We start from the raw sequence: 20,907 nt of genomic DNA on the forward strand, positions 1-20,907 counted from the left end.
CAGATCCTTTCTGCCTCTGGATGGAGCTCAAATCTTCTCTAATTCCAGACTGCTGGGACTACGGCTGCTCCTAAGGCCATACAGACTTCATATAAATCCATAATGAACTTTTTCACACTATCTGTTGTTACCCAGATGAGGATGGGTTCCCTTCTGAGTCGGGTTTCTCTCAAGGTTTCTTCCTCTTAAAACATCTTAGGGAGTTTTTCCTTGCCACCGTCGCCACTCAGTGGCTTGCTCAGTTGGGATAAATTCGCACCTTTAATATCTGTATACCATGTTGATATTTCTGTAAAGCTGCTTTGAGACAATGTCTATTGTAAAAAGCGCTATACAAATAAAATTGAATTGAATTGAATATTAATACACCAGTGGTTTCTTCCTTTTTCAGGATATTCCAAATTGTTGTTATTGACTATGCCCTATGCTTCTGCAATAGCTCTGATAGATTTTCCCTTTTTTCTCAGATTCAAAATGGCTTGCTTTGCCCCAGCTCTCTGGTCTTTATGTTGGTTTACCCTTTTTTAACAACAATTGCAGTCTTCACAGGTGAAACTCAGAGCTCAAACTAAGAGTAGACATTCAGAGCTATTTATTCTTTAAACATTCAATCTAACAGGGCATACCTGGGCAGCAAGAAACACCTGTCAATCATGTGTTCCAATAGTTTTAAATCACTTGAACAATTGGTGGGTTAAAATAAATGGTGCCATATTCCAAGCTGTTTAACACATCTAGATGTAAACATCAGGAAATGAAAGCTGAAATTCTGATCTATCGTCTCATATTCTTCTTTTGATGTCAAACCTGAATGTGTTCAGTGTCTAGCAAAAAGAATCGGCCTTGACTGTATCACACAAACACTTTACTATTTACTACCATGTGTGGTCTAGAATCACTTGCTATTTTAAATTCTGGTTCTCACACTTTCTCTTTGATTTTTGTGCCATGCTTCCACCTAGAGGTTTTGGCATGCATGCACACACTGCAGGAATGACATCAACTGTTTACACTAGGATGGTTTCAAGCGTTAGTAGTAATGGTGTTACACAACACACAAATCACCGCTGAGTAACTGGCATGATACAACTTATTTGAAGGAATGCTTTATTGATAAACAGAACAAACACTGACATTAACATAAATGACCATGTCCACCAATTCCTTAAAAGAAAACCAGATCCTCTCATTTTGTAAAGTCGAGCTACAACCTCAGATTTAAAGCTATATTGTGCTCAGGCACTCTACAACAGCCGGTCCCATTTACACAAATGCAGCTTAAGGGATAGATAATTTCTCTCCATCTCTAAAAAAATAAAAAATAAAATGCTCAAAATATTACACCTTTCGCTCCTTGATAACAGAAAGGTATGGTCACTGATCCAGTAAATGATATTAACATGAATCCCAAAACCCCTATTACTGGCAGCATAGCTGTACATATTTCTGGCAAAGAGATATAATAAATCCCTCAAATTCTAGCTTAATCTAGGATAATAATGTGTAGCAAACTACTGAAATAATTCAACCCATTGACACACAGAAAATAAGAAATGATGAAACATGATAAACAAGGCAAAATAAAAATGATTAAATGCAAAGTGACCGTGCTACCAAACGAACTACACAAGTAAGCAGTCTAACATATACCTTAATGTAATAACAAAAAGGGAGTTTGACGTCAGTCAGTTACTACACATTGGGGTAGTGCAGGCTAAAGCAAGAGCTATATTCAACAGTGACTCTTATAGGAATTAGTGTGAGTATGACTTTGTGAAATAGCTCTTCGTTTCAACAGCAGAAGGTCTTTAAATGGCCTCGGATTGCTGGCACAAAGCACTGGAACGAAGCAAAGGTAGGCAGACGTTAACGGACAAGGCGTGAACAAAATCAGTGATATAGTACTCCAAATCAACACAAGAAACAAAAGAGCAGAGCAAGCAAAAGAGGACAGGAAAAGAGAAAAGAACCATAATGCCACTTGCTTTGACCAGCAAAAATCAACAGAAAGAAACGGAGTGATAGTGTAAGGCAGACAAAGGATTAAACATTCACCACATGTACTGTAAAGCGTTGCTTCACATTGTACTCGGAGTAAAAAAGTCCTCAAATTAATGAACAGCAGCGTAGAAAACTGCAGCACGTTCCCCTTGTGTGAGTAGTTCAAACAGCAGTCCTCTCCCCTCTCCCGGTTTCTTCTCCTTTCACCCTCTTTCTGATGAATGCTGCTTGGCAGTACAGTTTAAATATAATTATTTGTATTCTTTATATTCATATATCGATATATACGTTATGTAAAAACATTATGCAAAGCAGTGTAAAATACTTTCGAATACAAAATGGTTGTAACTTTTTTTTTCGTGTTTTTTTTTTTTTTTTGGGTACAATCCTTTTTGGATGAGTCCATGTCACGTAAGCTGTGGTGTGAGTGGAGAGGTGAGATGAGCACATGCAAGCTTTAGGTGGAAAAGAGGAGCTGGAGGAGGGAGCGAGAGGCAGAGAGACAGCGAGTGAGAGAAGTGATGGTGGCTGTAGAGGGTCAGGCTTCACTAAGAGATGAGATGAGTTCATTTTGGAGTGTAGAGGCTCAGAATGGTGCGTTGTCCTGCACAGGGTTCGACTCGGTCGGAGACTGGAGGCCATCGCCGTTGGCTCTCCCTCCAACCACCTTCGACTGGACACACACACACACACACACACACACACACACACACACACACACACACACACACACACGGGGTTTAGCAAATACACCAACTAATCGTTTATTGCTCTTAATGAAGCTTTAAAGGAAATCTCCATGCTAAAACACATTCTGTACGTTTATATTGGGAAAAAAAATGGTGTTGTATATAAAAGTGGTTAGCGGTTGTGTGCGGTTAGCGGTTGTGTGCTGTCAATGGGACACTGCTAGCATAGTTATAGTTGAGTTTAAGTGAACAAAAAAAGTTTCAGTGATCTCAAACATAAGTAATTAATGGTCAGGTTTCCAGTTAGTTGCTAAAAACTAAAGAGCAAGAGCTTGTTTTTCCTCACTTACAATTTTCCAGTGACATTCAATCTCATATTAGTGAGAAATGCAATGTAGAAATAGTGGAGACACTGAGTAAACACTGAACATTAGAGAATACAATGAAGCTATACATTGCAGTTGCATGGAGTTACAGCAGAGACGAGCATGACGGTGTTGATGGCAGTATTAGCATGAAGCAGAGTGTATAGTCGAGGAGGTGAGAGCACTGGACAGACTCTGCCATAGGTAGAGATGATGCAAGGGCATTAGTGCCGCTATCAAACTGCATTTTGGTTAATGAAGGAAACAATTAGCTCTGACGGCCAGTCCTGGACAAATTGGCAGTCGTTTGAAATCTGTGCCATTTATTTTACTTACAGTGGAATGATGTATTTCAAATAATTTGGAGATCTTTTTAAATCCCTTGCCAGACTCAGACATCCACAACCTTGTTTCTGAAGGCCCTACAGAACTCTTTAGATCTTGGCATGATGATACCACACACCTCAATAGCAAAGTGAACACAAGATACTAGAAGCGAACACCTGATGAACTTACTTTTTCCATGTGACTGATCAGTTTTTCGTTCAATTAAATAGTGAAAATTATTACAAAATGTCAATTCTGTGTATCATTTGAGAGTGTATAAACCTAATTAATAGGCCCTGTTTCAAAGAGGATCAAATATTTGGTTGTCCAAAATGCAAAAAAACCAAACAATTTCCATGGGGTGTACTTATTTTTTCACATGACTGTGTGTACACACACACACAATATATATATATATATATATATATATATATATATATATATATATATATATATATATATATATATATATATATATATATACACACACACACATACATATACACACACACACAGTATAGAAAAATAACTCAGGGTGCATTTTTCCTTTAATGAGGTCCAGCCTTACCTTAATATTTCCAACTTTGTCTTCAAATGATTTGAAAGTTGGAGAGTTCCTGTCAAAAATGCAGAATTCAGATGTTATTTCTGTCTGTCAGAGGCCTGCTACAGTTTAATTAAAAACAGAAAAACAGTTGCTGTTTATGGATGCCCACAGAAAAAATAATTATAACATATGCAGACATCTCCTGGTTTCACTTAGTATCGTATAAGTATTACTGAATTAAACATTTCAAGTTGGTCTGTACTTCATTACCACAAAATTGTAAGACCAAACAGCAATGGTTAAGGGGGGGGGGGGGGGGGTTATATACTAGAATTGACCTGAAATACTTTACCTCATAGCTGGCATACTTATCGAATGGCGAATGGAGTAGTTACTACTTTGAAAGCATTAAAAGGAGACAAGAGGTGCCAGTGTTAACAAGCAAACAGGATCATACAGAATCAATGAAGCAAAGCAAAACTGTGAATTTCATTAAATCTCATTGCCAAACTTGTTTTATTGGGGATTTTTATTTGTCTAGCACCAATATGCTGTGTGCTGTTTGATTTAGATTATATCCATCACGCAGAAGCAGGCAGCTGGAGATACTACTATTAATCATATTTGTGAAATGCAGGGCAGGTTCATTTCTGATTATAGCAGCATACTGGGTTTAAAACCCTTAATCCCTCAGGTATAAGCTATATACATTTATACCACAGCAATGTTGCATTATCGATTTTCACTGATAAGGTGTTGATTAATTTGTATAACACTACGGCTCTGACAACAACAGTAAGGAAATCAGTTTAATATTAATGTGCTTTTACTAATACATTTTTGTTCCTATAACAACAAGCCATTCACTGGGACTTCACATAATCTAAACCCAATACTACTAAACTTAATACTACCAAACGTCATTTAACAAAGGAAAATGTATCATTATTAATACAGTGAAGAGTTGTGTAAGGAGATTTCTTTACGATCTCAAGTATTCAGGACATAGGATTTTACAGTGTTCTCAGTAACATGACAAGTACATTTTTTTGTCTTATTAAAAACAGGAGGAGAAAAAAAAAAGAGGCAGGTGAGGGAACGACTTTTTATTGCTGTTTATAGTTCCACTATATTAGAGGTTGACCGATTGATTGACTGTTGCGGGAGAGGCTGAGAATGGTCCTCTGACTTTATACAGCACGAGAGCAGCCTCTAGAGGTGAAAAAAAACTATCGCTGACTAATTTTGTTGTGTTATTTGAAGTGTTTTTTTTAACATACATTTGGATGTCTCTATTTTATTTGTTATTTAGAGTGTTACTTTTTGGTTCAGTTTGGATGGATATCTTTTACTTACTTTAATATTTATTAATAGTTAATATTTATATATTAGAGTACTTTTTCATGGTACACTCAGTAATGTCTATATTTGTAATAAAGTTCAACAATATTTTACTTTGAGTGTTACGTTTTCTTTCAGCATCATTTTAAAACAATCAGTTGATTAGTCGGTTATCGGTACTGCCCAATTTAGTTATCGGTATCTTTATATTACATGCAACAATGCATCATTCTTTAATAAATAAAAAAATAAATAATTGACAAATTGCTGTGGTATATGAGGAGTTAAACGCTTCAGGACCTGCTGTTACAAGAAAATAACTGACTTTGGGCTGCACTATATGATCATTCATTGATTTTTTTCCTTATAACACACCACCCTGTCATATCTTATTATTCTTGATCACATGCACCCTTACTGCTTTACAGAAATTTGAATTCCTTTTGCGCAACATGACCATCTTTTCTCTCTCTTATAGTACCAATCAAAACTCTAATCAGTCTTACCCAAAGGAGTTAGAGAAAGGCAGCGCTCTGTGGGCCAATCAGGTGCAGCGGTTAAAAGCAAAAGGGGAACAGAAACAATCACGGAGTGCATTGGGCATCAGGCAAGAGCAAAGTAAGCAGGAAAACAAAAAAACCAAAACAGCAGGCATATAAAATTTTACACATGTCCGATTCTTCGAGAGATTATAACAAAAATGAGTTACGGTAGGTCAGTTAGCAAGTTCCATCCAGTATCTTACAACACTTAATATTGTTACCTAATGTCAGAAGTGTTATATTAACAATGAAGAATGAATAGCGGTATTGATATGAAATAAACACACAGAATGATGGAATATGCAGGAAGGAAATATGGAAATGTTATATAGTAATATGCCACGTAATGCATTACAATCAGACATGTTCACAAGTCCCTGAGTCAAGTCTCAAGTCTTTGTTCTACTTTTAGCAATAATTCTTTCAGCTAGTTATTGTAATTAACAGTGTATGAGGTTAAATAAATTTTGCAATTTTTACTTACCTTAATCTAATTACGGTCATACTCGAATTAAGCTCTGATCGAATTAAGACAGATTGAGTACTCCTGCTTTAGTCGCATTATGGACGTGTATTACAGACATGTAAACACCTTAATCACATTATGAACGTCGTGTGAGAGTTTTCACCGCATTTTGGGACGGGACACGATCACACCTGGCAGTTCTCAAAATTTTATGGCGAACAGGAGAGTCCGGCTGCGTCCCATCCGAATACTTGCCTACTATAGGCCTGTAGTGGGGAAAAATACATGTATCTCGACTACTATATAGTACTATATACAACGGTAAGTACGTGGTTTGAGACGCAGCCCACGGCTTCAAACAGTTGTCTATTAACACGTAGAGCATGACAAATAATTAACTGCACTTAAAGCGTCCGTAAAAAATATTTAATAAAAACACCCAAAACTGTATGTTGATACGTGAAATTCTGGAGGGACGTCGGACGGCGTGGCGCGGTGATGTAATGACACGGGCTGTTAATATAATTATGTTCTAAAACATGTAAAACGGGAACATGACAGGAGTATTCTAAAAGCGACTCATGTAAACACCTTAATCACATTATTATCTTAATCACAGTAAGGTCACCATTTAGATTACTGCTGTCCATGTAAACATAGTCATAGACTTAGGGAATTAGTAACTAAGGGGACAAATACATTCTCACACAGGCCCATTTGGTATTGGATAACTTTTTTGCTTCAATAAATAATCATTTACAAACTGTATTTTGTTTACACTCAGGTTGCCTTTGTTTTAATTTTTGAAGCAATTTAGTATGAGATGCAAATAAACAAAAGAAAATCAGTGATTCTTCACAGCACAGTACCCCTTTTCCTTTAAAGGAAAATGACAAGACATGCAGTCTTATGAGTCAGAAGGGGGTGGGGGGGTGTCTTCTCAAGGAGTGTCTTGCAATTGCAAGATAAACAAAAAATTACAACTGGTTCCTCTTTGGACGGTAGATTGTGTGCTTTAGACTCGATAACTTTAGTCACTGGATGTAGCACAGTACACTGGACAGGACAACTGGAGTTCTCTCAAATTCCCTGATAAGACTTTGATAGTGACTTGCTGTTACATGTAGTGAGTTAAAAAAAAAAATTAAAAAATTAAAAAATTTAAGAGACACAGACCAGAAGCTGGTCAGATTTCACATTCGACTCTAGCTAATGAACCTCCATCATATTGACATGTATTTGTTTTATAAATGTGGTTGGGTGTGGGTGAAAAACAGTTGTGTGTGTGTGAGAAGGTATGGGTCATGGAAATTAGTCATAGACTCACATCCACCAAATAAACATCAGAGCAAAACATTTTTCATTTGTTACTTGTTTTCATGAAGTCAGTCCTTTCATGGTAGTGTTCTGGTGGTTAAATTTAAATAAACCCCACTGCTACAGAGATACGGGGTAAAACAGAACAAAGCACGGAAGTTCCAAAGCCACAGAAACCTTGGTAATGTGAAGGGAGGAGGGCAAAGAGACAGAAAGGAAAGAGAGGAAGCACTAAGGGATTACGGAAGCATGCAGCAGCGTTTAAGAGAACAAATGGTTGCACAAACTCTAACAGGCTAGGATGGACATCGATGCTGGAGTAACAGACACAACAGGAACATTATAGCGGAGCAGGATGAGCAGTGCTAGCTCACTACGTTGACAGAGATTAACAGAAATAACGAGAGCTGGGTCACACATTTTGCCTCATGGATTACCTCATGTCTCCTAGTTTTCTACTGATAGCAGAGCCCACGGTGGAGAAGGCTGCTGAGGTCTTCTGTCCTGCCTGAGACAGTGTTTCCTGAGTCTTTTTGTACCTGTGAGACGAGGAAGAGAGGAAGAGCAGGGAATGAGGGTCAAAGATGCAGGTAGAGAAAAAGCAAGCAGAATGTGAGCTTTACTTATTTCTTAGTGGAGAAGCATATTAAGTGCACTGGGGAAGATACAAAAACCTCATACACCCGCAGTAGCAGACATAAACCCATATATTTAATCCAAACTGACGAAAACTGACCCAACATTATTAACTCTTCTGCAACTTCCTCTTTTCCAAAAAAACAAAACAACAAAAAAAACCCCCCAAAAAACCCTCCTCGACAAACTGTTGCAGCTTCTATTACAACCCCCAAGCCACATATCTATGAGGAACACTAAAAAAAGGCCAAAACCCAGCAAGCAGCATGACACAGTAATTCTAACTCTCTCCGCTACATCATGAGAAGATGACAAAGAAAACACTACTGCAATGGAGATAAGGAGACAGAAGCATAAAAATAAAAAAAGCAGAAAGAATGAAAACAAAAACAAAAAAACTCACACTTCAGAGTTGGAAATGTCATCCAGAGTGGCAGAGGCTGAAAGATATCTACAAATAGACAGGGTGAATATGTTCATATTTCCACTCGCATAGACACTTCATCTGGGCTAGTAGGACATGCATGGTTAAAACAGCATTATTACAGACATGTGAAACAACCAGTTAAAAACCATGTTCCAAAGACAAGCATTCAAACATACAGCAAAATATGCCATTACACCTAATGCACAGTACTCTCGTATACAAAACAACTACAAACTATAAAAGTGTTGTACAGATGTAGCAGATTTCAGTGCTGTGTTTTGTGTAATTAAGAATCTGCTCATTAATGTTAATCTTTTGGAAGCTGCATTTAAGTGCATAGGTTAAATTGTGTACTCTTAGAATTTTTTTTTATTTTTTTTTATTATAAATTATTAAGGTTTCTTAGTATCCAAAAGAGGTTCTACTTGGAAGTCTCTTTGAAAAGGTCTGTGGTAGGACTCCACATAGAACCATGTCTGTCTGTCACTTTAATAGAAACACCTGCACTCCTGCTTATTCATGCAATTTTCCAAACAGCCAATCAAATGGCAGCATTCCAATGCATGCCAGATGGGCTGGTTTGAATATTTCAGAAACTCCTGGGATTTTCACTCACAATAGTCTCTAGAGCTTACACAGAATTGTATGGGGGGGGGGGAAAAACCCCATCCATTGTGTGGCAGTTCTGCTGGCGGATATGCTTTGTTGATGAGAGAGGTCAGAATGGTTTAAGCAGACAGGAAGGCTATGGTAACTCAAATAACCCCTCTTCACAACCATGGTAAGCAGAAAAGCATGTCAGAATGCCAAACATGTCAAACCTTGAGGCAGATGGGCAATAACAGCAGAAGACCACATCAGATCCCAGCGCTGTCAGCTAAGTACAGAAATCTGAAGTTACAGTGGGAAAAGGTTCAGTGAAACTGGACAGTTAAAAACTGGGAGAAATGCAGTTCTTGACCTGTATCAGTATAAATTTATTCATTGTGCTGCTACCATATGACTGGCTGATCGGGTAATTGCATGAATAAGCAGGTGTTCCTAACAAACTGGATGATGAAGCCTACATTTTAAAATGTCCTGACATACCTTAAGCCTAAAGATAAAAGAAACAAGGTTAGTATTAACATTCCAAATATATATGTAGTGTGCTTTTTCAGATTAGATCCAATTAAAACTAAATAGTTCCAATAAAGTAAAACCACTGCTAACATTTCTTAACTGTTTATTAATAAACATATCTTGAGTGGATGTAGTAAAACGCGAGTGTAGTACACATCATTTCCAGGGCAGTATTTAGCTTGCACAGCTGATGGAGGATATTGTCCGAAATTGCTGGAAAATGTGTGTGTATATTAGGGCTGCAACAACTAATTGATAAAATTGATAATAATTGATAATTAAAATAACAGACAACGAATTTCATTATCGTTTAGTTGGGTCTGTGACATCCCTGTGGATAACCTCCTCAGTGCATCACTCCGCGATGGTGAAAAACGCATTTCTATGAATAAAACACGTGAAAAACCGTGGAGGTCACACAGTGAGCTGCTGTGGGAAAAGCGCACGATTCATGCCGTCCAAAAGATGAGAATGTTTTATATTAAACGCTTCAAACAAACTCATAAGTGTATTAAAGTGGCTTTTCGTGTCAGATGCTGCGACAGATGCGTGTGCTGTTTAATGTGTTCCAGACATGTTTTCTTCAGCACAGAAATGACACTCTCTCATTTATATCCTTATCTGTAAATGTTAGAAATTCACACCAGTATTTCCATTTTACATAAAGCCTTGTCCTGAAAGCGAGTGAGTCTCCATTAAACTTCATCGAATGAGTGCGAGTCCATGCATGCGTGTCAAACAGCACGCAATAGAAAGGAGGCGCAATAACTCTGATTAAATATTCATTTTGATCAAATATGTTGTTCGATGCCATATTTAGAAACAAAAGAAATTGTGTTTTTTACATTTTTTTGTGAGAGCAGTTACTGTTACTGGGGTTAGAACATGTAATTGTATAGAAATGTAAGAAGTGTCATACATTTACAGAATAAAGTAACGTTACTGTGTTTAAATGAATGAGTGATTGTGTTACTGCAGAACATTCAACCTCTTACCAGTTCACACTCGGTTTGTGCTTTTGTTTTTCTTTTTTTAGCATTTTTAATCTAGTGATTTAACTTCTGCCTTAAAGCTTGTGGAATCAGTTGTTGTTTTTTGTTTTCAAAAATATAATGTTAATGTTTTTCAAAAATCCTTTGCACAATGTATAGCATGGCCCACATAGATACATTTAATACCTTTTTCATAGCCTTCAAGTTGCACAATGTTTGATGGACAACACTGGGCAGAATGTGAAATAATATATTCTTTCGAAAAAATACAGAAAATAAAAATTGGCCTTTTAATCCAACTAATCAATTAAGTGAGGAAATAATCGGTAGATTAATTGCTAATCAAAAAATCGTTGCAGCTCTAGAATGTAATATATATATATATATATATATATATATATATATATATATATATATATATATATATATATTTATTTATTTTAGGGTTAGTGATAAGGTAAAAAAAATTGCATAGCTCACCAGCAATAAAAATGCACAAAATAGCAGCGGCACTAGCAGGAAAAAGGATCCAAAGCAGCATGTCTACTAGAAACCTCAGGCAGTTTTTCAATAAAGAAGTGCGACTACCTCTATAAAAGCAGAACGTTTGGCAGCTTTGTGTTCTGGAGCAGTCAGGTGTGTGTCTACATCATGCCAAGAAGAAATGACGACATCAGCCATGACCTCAGAGAAGCAATAACTGCTGCTCATAAATTTGGGAAGGGTTATAAGGCCATCTCCAAACAATTTGAAATTCACCATTGTACAATGAGAAGGATTGTTTACAAATAGAAAGCCTTCAAGACAGTTGCCAGTCTTCCCACAAGTGGGTGTCCCAGCAAATTCAGTCCAAGGTCAGACAACTTAATGCGCAGACATATATGACCTATACGTCTCTGTAAGCACATTAAATGTTTATGTTCATGAAAGCACACTCAGAAAAAGGCTGAACAAGTATGGTTTTCATGGAAGGGTGGCTGGGAATAAGCCCCTTTTCTCCAAAAAGAATATGGCAGCACAACTTAGGTTTGCAAAACTGTATCTGAACAAACCAAAAAAAAAAAAATCAGAAACAATATCCTTTGGACTGATGAGACCAAGGTGGAGATGTTTGGTCATCATGCACAGCCATGCTTGGCACCATGTTTGGTGAAAACCAAACTTGGTGCATTTGGGCTTGTTTTGCAGCCACAGGACCTAAGAAACTTGTAGTCATTGAGACAACGATTAACTCTATTTTATACCAGAATATTCTTGAGACAAAAATGAGGCCATCAGCAGCTTAAGATGGTCCAAAAATGGGTCATGCAACAGGACAGTGATCCCAAGTACACCAGTAAATCAACCTCTGAATAGCTAAAGAAGATAAGAAAACAACATGGTGAAATGGCCAAGTCAAAGACCTCAACCCCACTGAGATGCTGATGAAAAAAAACCTAGAAAAATAAACAAAAATCTAGAATTGAAGGAGGGTATACTTTCTTTCCCCCCCCATGACTAACTATTTGAGAAGCTGTCCAAAATGTAAATGCATACGTGAAAAACGAAACTCTGCCACAGGAAAGGAGGAAGAACGTACAGTCTGCTAGGAGTAGGTAGATATCTAGATAGAAATATAGCTGCAATTAAGGAGCCAAGCACAAAAGAGGCTAAACGAGGAGCTAAACAAGCATTTTAGACATTTTATTATTTTTCAACCATTTTGCCTAAAATCATATACAATACAATCAATGGTTATATGAATTAATTGCTTATCATGTTTGACCAACAGGTGGTGCTGTCACCAAATTGATTGTGGTGTGGGGTGTCAATGCCACACACAAAGTTTGGTATGAATATACCAAAGTGTTGCAGAGATACATCCTCAGATTCAGTTTGGTATCATGCAATCATTTTTTTATTGACGCCTTAAATGAGAATGGTTTGGTCTATTAAAAAGCTTTTGAAACTATTTGCTGGCATGGTCTGAAGATTGAATTGAATTTGGTGAAAATCAGGCCAACGGTCTAGGAGGAGCTCGAAAAAGTATGTTTTCAACGAAATTCAAAATGGCGGACAGCAAGTTCGATCGACTATGGCATAACTGCTATCAATGTTCTCGGCATGACTCACGGACTCTATCAACACCACTTTAATTACAATACGTAAAATTATTTAAACGCTATTAGCATTTTTTGAATTTCATTATACTATACTATATAATATTCATTATCTCAAAATGTCTTGAATACTTTCAGGGCATGGCGCGCTTGACACATACCAAGTTTCCTAATGAAATGCCAATGCATTCATAAAATATAGCATTTTACTACAAAATTCAAAATGGCTGACAGTCAAAATGGCCAACATGGGAAAATTGGGTACCGTTCGACTCAGAATGCCGTAACAAATCTAATGGGACAAGTCTCATGATTTTTGGTCAACATGTTCAGAAGTTATAAGCAAAAATATCCATTTTTTGTACCCTGCAGGTACCCTCAGATCATGCTTGTGATGACTGGAAGCTAACATTTATGATTGGGAGCCATTTGGAAACCATTATTAACAATATATTGAAAAATGTGAAATATTCATGACCTTTTTTGGTAGAAAAGTAGATAATAAAAACGACCTTATCCTATATTATATTTAACGCCAGCGCTCTTCTATTTATGGATCAACATTGAGTTTGGAACAGCAAAGTGAAACCTTCAGCCCACATTCTGTACTCTGCTGTTCAACACAACAGCAAGTTTCTTCATGTTCAAAGTTAGTCCAACATTCCACCAGAAATAACCTGCAATTTGCAATAGCAATCCAAAAAGCTGAAGCAGATATGTGCACAAGGGGCAACATTCTTTTCTTTAATGATATTAAACCCAATGGGGTGCAGGGTTGCTTGAATTTTTAAGTAAGTTGTATCATTTACTGAGACATGCGATATCTATCACTTGCAAAGCTCAGCTTCATACACACCACCACCATAATATCAGATTTTCTGTAATAATCTACACTCAGTGGCCACTTTAACAGGAACACCTGTAAACCCACTCATTCAAGCAATGTGATCATTGCACAGATGCTTCAGTGTTCTTCTTAAGACTGCTCATGTGTTTCCAGTTCGTTCACTACACACACATTCATGGTATTTTACAGCAGCTGTCTGCAAGAGTTCCCAAAATATGTATTCCCATATACATAAGAATACTTGCAAAGCCTCTTCTAGCAAACTGAAGAAAAGTAGGAATATATCACATGCATAAAACTATACAGATACAGGTCAAGAGCTTCAGTTAATGTTTACACCAAACATCTGAACATGTGATATCAGTGATTTTGACTGGGGCATGGTTATAGGTGCTAGATGGGGTGGTTTGAGTATTTCATAAACGAATGATTTCCTGGGGATTTCATGCACAATAGTGTTTAGAGCGCAAAAAACGATAAACATCTAGAGAGCGGCAGTTGTACAGGCAGAAACACATTGTTGATCAGAAGGTCAGACTGGTTTTTAAAATTGATACTGAATGAAAACATAACACTCAGTGTAAATACTGCTAAACTTTCTTACAAAAATAAACAGTACTGACTGTACCATTAAAATGTACTGTACTTTTTTTAAATTAACTATATAAATATATATTAACTATGAAAAATATTAAAGTAAATAAAGCTATCCATCCAAACTGAACCAAAAAGTAACACTCTAAATAACAAATAAAAATCAACATCCAAAATGAATAAAAAACAAACAAAAAAAAACACTAAATAACAACAAAATTTGTCTGTGACAGTTTTTATTTCTGCTCTAGAGGCTGTTCCCTCTATAAGGAAAGTGGACACTTCTCAGCCGCTCCCGGAAGCAAGGAAGCAACCGGGAAAAACTATCAGCATGGATATTTGCCGATAACCGATGGTTTCAGTAATCTGTTATCGGTGCCGATTAATGGGCAAAACCGTTCAACCGGTTGAACTCTAATGATCTGTGTAAAAAAAAATAAATAAATTACATCAACTCTCATATCTGTAATGTACATAATTATCTTACTTTTGAATATTTGTGTTTTACTTCAAAAGGTTACACGACAAGATATACAATGTCACTGTTCGCCAAGTTTGAGAGACATAATGCAAAACAACACCGCCCTGAAACAGAACAGCACAAGTTCTGCCCTGGAAAAAGAACACTGGAACTGCCCCAAAAGTATTTCAGGACTAAAACCAGTATTCTGAGGACTAAAACCATTAACAAAAACACTGAAACCCTTCCCCTTTTCTAAGAATACAGTCATCTTAAAATGGAGGAATAAAAGCAGAGGAGCAAAAATATCTGAGGCAGACAGCGAGTCAGTGTTCCAGACACCCACTACTATAGAGGACAGAAAAGAACAGGACACAAAGCTTTTGTCTCACACAAATGTGGAGGATTTCGTAATCCACCGTCACTATCACTGAGTGTAAAAACACTATACAGAGCGCACAATGGTGAAAGAAGGGCAGAGTGCAGGTTCTAAAATACAGAGATAAAAGTCAAACTACTGATTTAAAAGTGATTTGGTCTTTTCTGGTCATATGATTTTAAAAGCATATCCAGCTTTTTCTTCCTGATCACCCTAACCTGCATGGTGGAAAGTGAAAACAATCAATACCGGCTGCTCCTTAGCCCTGATGTCTAATGCAATAAACAACTGGAACACAATGGAAAGTACTACAGTGCTGAAATACTCATTACAGACATTTCAGCCATGAAAAGCAATTAGTGCTTATTATATTTTAACTGAGTTACAACTTGGGTACATTTCCAAAAAAAACCAAAAAACAACCCACTCCCAGTTAAGCTGATGTGTCCATTCCAGCATGCTGCACAGTACAAACCAGTAACACACTTCAGTGAGAGGAACATGAGCAAACACACAGCAAACGTGCCAACACAGGCAGTGACTCACAGTTCACATCCTGCAATCTTCTCGTTCCACTGGCCCAGTTTCTCACTCGTTCTCACATAGCTACAAAACACACACAGGGTTATGAATGGCTGTACACAAGGGCCATTCGTTTTGTTTCGTTTTTTAATTCTTAATTGTCTGGTGAACAAGTAGCTTCAACAACCAGAAAATGTAAAACAAACAAACCCTATCTGAATTTTTGCAAAAACTATTTTCACTTGGTATGTGGCTTTGTTTAAACTTGCAACACAATGCAACACTGTAGTTCCATTCAAATCAACTGAGATTTTCACTAGACAAATTAATTAGCGTGCACAGATGACTTGAAGACAGGACACACCGAAACGACTGGCCAATGACTTGCTGACTTTTAGTCAAGGGCACAAATACATGGAGCCCTGCAGGTGACATATGGGTTTAATAACACTTATTAAAAAAAAAAAAAACCCAACCCAAAACAAACCCTATGTATCGTGGACAAAGTTATATATAAGTTAAGTCCTATGACTTATTAAAACAGGAGCAAGTTTTATTCATTCGTTCCCTCGTCTTAGGTAAATCTTGGCCACATTTTATTAATCTGTTCCCTCAAAAGCGTTTTCCTAAAATGGGGGGAATGAATTAAATACCCGTGTGTCATGTGTGGAGTTCCATACAAATATGACATGCTACAGTAAAAAAAAAAAAAAAAAAAAAAATTGTTAAAAGAGGACAATGTTCATACAGTCATTCATTTCTCTTCTTTTGTATTAATGCACTTAAGTAGCTCATCTGCCATACCTTATGTAAGGAATAACAGACATCGGAATTCTCACAAAAAGCACAGAATATACAGAATAAATATGGTCCAACGTGTGTTATTCCTATGGCTAGGGCTGTGCGATAAATCGAATTTTCGATTAATTTTGTGCCGCATTCTATTTTGCAAGGTTCTCATTTTGTCTTTCTCAAAACCGCTCGCCATTTTTCTTCACAGGTGCACATTCGCCCTTCCCTGAAAGGCCAAACTTAATTGATTTTAATTGACTTAACTGATTTAATTAACCAAATTTATTGCATTTTGTTTTACATATTTTTTTCGGTTCAATTATATTCAAAGAAATCCACTGTTAAAAATACAATAAAATTAGACAATTTTTTTTTAAAGTTCAATAAATGCATGATGTTTCCAAAGTCAATGTGTGATTATGTGTTTAATAATCGTGATCTCAATACTGACCAAAATAATCGTGATTATGATTTTTGCCATAATTGAGCAGCCCTACTTTTTGCCAACAATCAGAGTTTTGAATTTATTAATGACTGACCATGTTTTTAACCATTTACAGTTAATAACATCTGATGTTATGGAACATCAGCAAAATGAGTTCCTGTTATTAATTATGTTATAGGAGCTATAAACGGTTGCCCACCTCACCAGCCTCTCTTTTTTCTCTCTGTTTTTCTCAATATTAATAAAATGCCCCGCCTAACAGAAAGCTTCACTATATCAGCATTAATACTTTTTAAAACATTTTCTAAATCCGTTTATTATTATGCTTACATTATGTGCATATTCAAATTGTTTTGAATATTACAGCTTAGTGATATAAACCTGTCATTTATGTTACAGACGGAACTACTCTCAGAGCTAGACTGTTATAGAAAATTAATCCATGTTTTCTGATTTGAGAATTCAACCGTGCTGTGTTATAAATGCACTATTAGCAACCTACTTTTTAGACTAGTCAATTACTAGCCCACTTGGGCCTTCACTTGCGCAGTCTTTGAAGAAAAACACATACTGATATCTAAAAAGCAAAACTAGAATTGGTAGGCCTCAAGATATAAACTCGACCCTATGTGTGTGTGTGTCTTCTGCATACAATCATCCATTTTAATTATGACAAGTTATGTGTCTAACCAGTTAAACCCTTCTTGTAATACTTTCAGAAAAATACAGTACTGCTATCTTGACATGATATATAGTTATCAAAACAAATATGGGTTTCTAACCCATACTGTATGTAGTCATGACATTACAGCATGGACAACTCCTGAGATTATATATAATATCTTGTGATAGATTTTTTTTTTTAAGATAAAAACATACAGTGCAATCATTTCCATTTTCAGTAAAAAAAAAAAAAAAAAAAAAAAAAAAAAAAAAAAAAAAAGGATTTAATTTGACTTCGCTTTGTCAAGTAACACCAAAGAGTACATGTTCATTAGCTAATGAGCTCAGAAAATCCTGATTTGAGACATGTATACTGACCTCAATGCCAGTCTCAGCCGTGGTACCGAGTGATTTAGTTGAGAAATGAAATACTTAAAATCACAGCTATGGTATAATAATGGCTGACTCACTTCTGACTCATTCTAGACTCAAACAGCACTGCTGCCTTTTCAGCTGATCAAACTACAGCACTCAAAAGCTTTTATCAGTAAGGACAGGGGACTAGCTCTTTATGTGCCAGTTACAAAGAGAAAGCTGATTTCAGACATCATAGAGCGAGAAAAGAGGGCAAGATTAGAGTGAGGAAAGTGCTGTAAGCTATAGAGAGATTACCTTATAGAAGCTCAAGGATCAGGAGCCGACCTGCCGTGAAGTCCTTATCAACATATCAAATATCTTAATGCTTATTTGGTAAAAGCAGTGGAAGAGCAGGGGAATGAAAAGGACATTCTACTCACGCATTTGAGGTCTGCACATCCTGCCAGCCTTTGGAGATGTTCTGTTTGAGTTCGCTCAGAGGGCTGAGGCCGAGCTTGCGCTTCAGTTCGGATGCATGGCGCTCTTTGGCCATCAGTACCTGCCGCAAAGTCTGAATCTCCTCCTCCACCTGATTTGATGATCAGAGAAGAAAAAAAAACAAAAACACAATACACAATACAATAAAAACACACTACAAGAAAAGCCACTCGCAGCTTAGACTCGAAGATTGGCGGATCTGGTGTTCGGTTGCTGTGGTGGTGTATACCTTGGTGAGTTCAGTCTTTAGTTCTTCTGCCTCCTCCTCCGTTAGTCCTGGATGAAGCGTTACTGGACTCCCAGCAGATGCACCCATCTCTGCTGGCATGTCTGATAGAGCGCCTGAGCCCAGGCCTTTATTTGGAGAGTTCAGATTGATGTCTGTGTGTAAAAGGTGAAGAGAAAAAGACACACAAACACACACATTATATATACACAGATATTTAAGATTCTTGTCTTTGCCTTGCTCGAAGATAAATCAGGAAGATAAATACTTACCAACCAACTGAATTTTTTGTTTTCCAGGTGGTGGTGTTGAATCCACTAAGATGGGTGACAAACATCTAGGGCTGGCCGATATAACGATTATAATATCGATATCATGATAAATGATTACACAATACACCTCAAGTATCGTGATATGATATTTTTCTCATATCTCCCAACCCTACAAACATCTTCATGATTGTGACACCAAACCAGTTATTTAGATTATTATTATTATTAAGCAATACTTGCACTTTCATGAACACTATTACAGTATTTCGATTCTGTTCAGAATTTCATACTCCTCCTTTATTGCCAAAATAAAGAAATAAGGGTCTTGCAGTGATGTGTGATAAGTGGCATTTACTCACTAAAAAAGCCATTGCTTTTTGCCATTTTGCTCATAAAGTTTACCCACAATCCTCAGTCGTGAGCACAATCACACCATTCAGCTAGACCACGGGCGGGTGTAAGCGGAGATACTAGCAGTACAGTGTTTTTCAGCAGTGATGTGTGCGTCCATTCAGTCCTCAATGACAGCCTGTAAGCCTTCGACACACTCTCAGTAGGGACAGGTGATATGGACTTAAAAATAGATCACGATTTTTTCTGGTATTTATTGCGATAACGATATCCATGACGATATAAATATAGTACCATTCACCACTGTTTTTGGCTACAAGTGCTGGCTGCACGCAGTCTTCAGAGCCTCAGAAACACAAACACTGATCTAAAAGTAAAAGTGATTTTCTGCAACCAAACCAGTTCCAGATTGTAGAGGTAACTCCTCGCTTAGCGATAAACTCCTCCTCGTCTTCACGTCCACCTTCCGCTGTACTTGTTTCTGCTCTGCACGTGAGCTACAAATGGGTCGCACACGGTCGCACACAGAAATACGTCATCAACTAGGCTTTATCCTTATTATCACAGGAAGCCTAATGCTTAGCATTTTTACCGGTATATTGCAAAAAATAAGATATCGCCCATCCCTGAGTTTTTTTTTTTTGTAATCAGTACACAAACACCATAGATCTCACTCTGAGATATCTTACACACTTCTTTTTTATTTATTTTTTTTTGCATGCATGCTTTAGTTTTGGGCTTTCGATGTTGATAGTTAGAAAGAAACACAGCTTTAAGAAGATGTTTTTTTGTTGGCACAAATACAGCACGTGCACTAGCTAGAAAATGATTGGCAGCAAAGGATCGATTACTTGCCACACCCTGTGCAAACCCTAACGCAGTTAAAACTACAAACCAAAAAGGCATCCACTAAATGACAGCACACTGTATAATGCAGTAGTGTCTAATCTAAAGGGAAGGCAGATCTGTCTTACTTTTATTGACTAAGTACTGACAGCAAATACATGCAAAACAACCCAACCTGAAATGCAGTTGCCCAGACACCATTTTCTGGTGTTGTTAAATGGATATAATTATTTGTATTTTGTGTATTTTAAACAGTGCACCTCAGGTAAGGATCATTTCCCTAGCACGCAGGGGGGCTTTTTATATTCAGGCTATCTGTGGAGTAACCCGATAGTCTAGCCTACTCCGTCCTGCCCTGTCCTGTCCTTCCCTTCATAATCGGACACTGCATATTAGAAGAAGAAAATCATGAACATCAAACACTAAAATGATACATTAGCTAGTTAAGTAAAAAAATGCAAAGCGCTCCAGACCACAGTAATATCTAACACAGACAATATAGCACAAGCGATTGTTTTGATTCTGTTTACCTTGACTGGCGGAATCCATGGCGTCGAAACAAAAACAAGGAGATTGTGCTCGTTAAAAGAGTTTAGACAATTACTCGTCGATAGAGTACTGTATTAAAAAAATAAATATATATGTGTGTGTGTCTAATCGAAGAACTACTACACTTGCGTCGACAACACTCACTAACAAAATTCACCACTAGCAGCAGCCGTAAGCAGCCAGCTCAGCCAGCTCAGCCTGATGCCTCCACTCAGGGCCGTTATGTTCACTATGT

The 20,907-nt window shown here is 37.2% G+C and overlaps 1 protein-coding gene across 8 annotated transcripts; it reads right to left on the bottom strand.

Annotated features, from left to right (window-relative positions):
• Positions 1–1,090: 1,090 nt before the first annotated feature.
• On the bottom strand, positions 1,091–20,907 carry tpd52l2b (tpd52 like 2b). 8 transcript variants are annotated; one of them, XM_053642678.1, is made up of 9 exons: positions 20,654–20,907; positions 18,658–18,809; positions 18,371–18,519; positions 15,698–15,757; positions 8,635–8,682; positions 8,033–8,134; positions 4,282–4,323; positions 3,951–3,999; positions 1,091–2,674 (listed from the first exon to the last, which is right to left on the bottom strand). In XM_053642678.1, the coding sequence occupies exons 1-9, from the start codon at positions 20,670–20,672 to the stop codon at positions 2,588–2,590; spliced, it is 708 nt and encodes a 235-aa protein (XP_053498653.1). In that variant the 5' UTR covers positions 20,673–20,907; the 3' UTR covers positions 1,091–2,587. The 8 variants fall into 8 exon arrangements, with proteins under 8 accessions (XP_053498653.1, XP_053498652.1, XP_053498655.1 ...); XM_053642677.1 differs by having other exon boundaries at positions 4,282–4,326; XM_053642680.1 differs by lacking the exon at positions 15,698–15,757 and having other exon boundaries at positions 4,282–4,326; positions 20,654–20,904.

Source organism: Ictalurus furcatus, chromosome 15, assembly GCF_023375685.1.
Source record: "Ictalurus furcatus strain D&B chromosome 15, Billie_1.0, whole genome shotgun sequence".
NCBI classification, from domain to species: domain Eukaryota; kingdom Metazoa; phylum Chordata; class Actinopteri; order Siluriformes; family Ictaluridae; genus Ictalurus; species Ictalurus furcatus.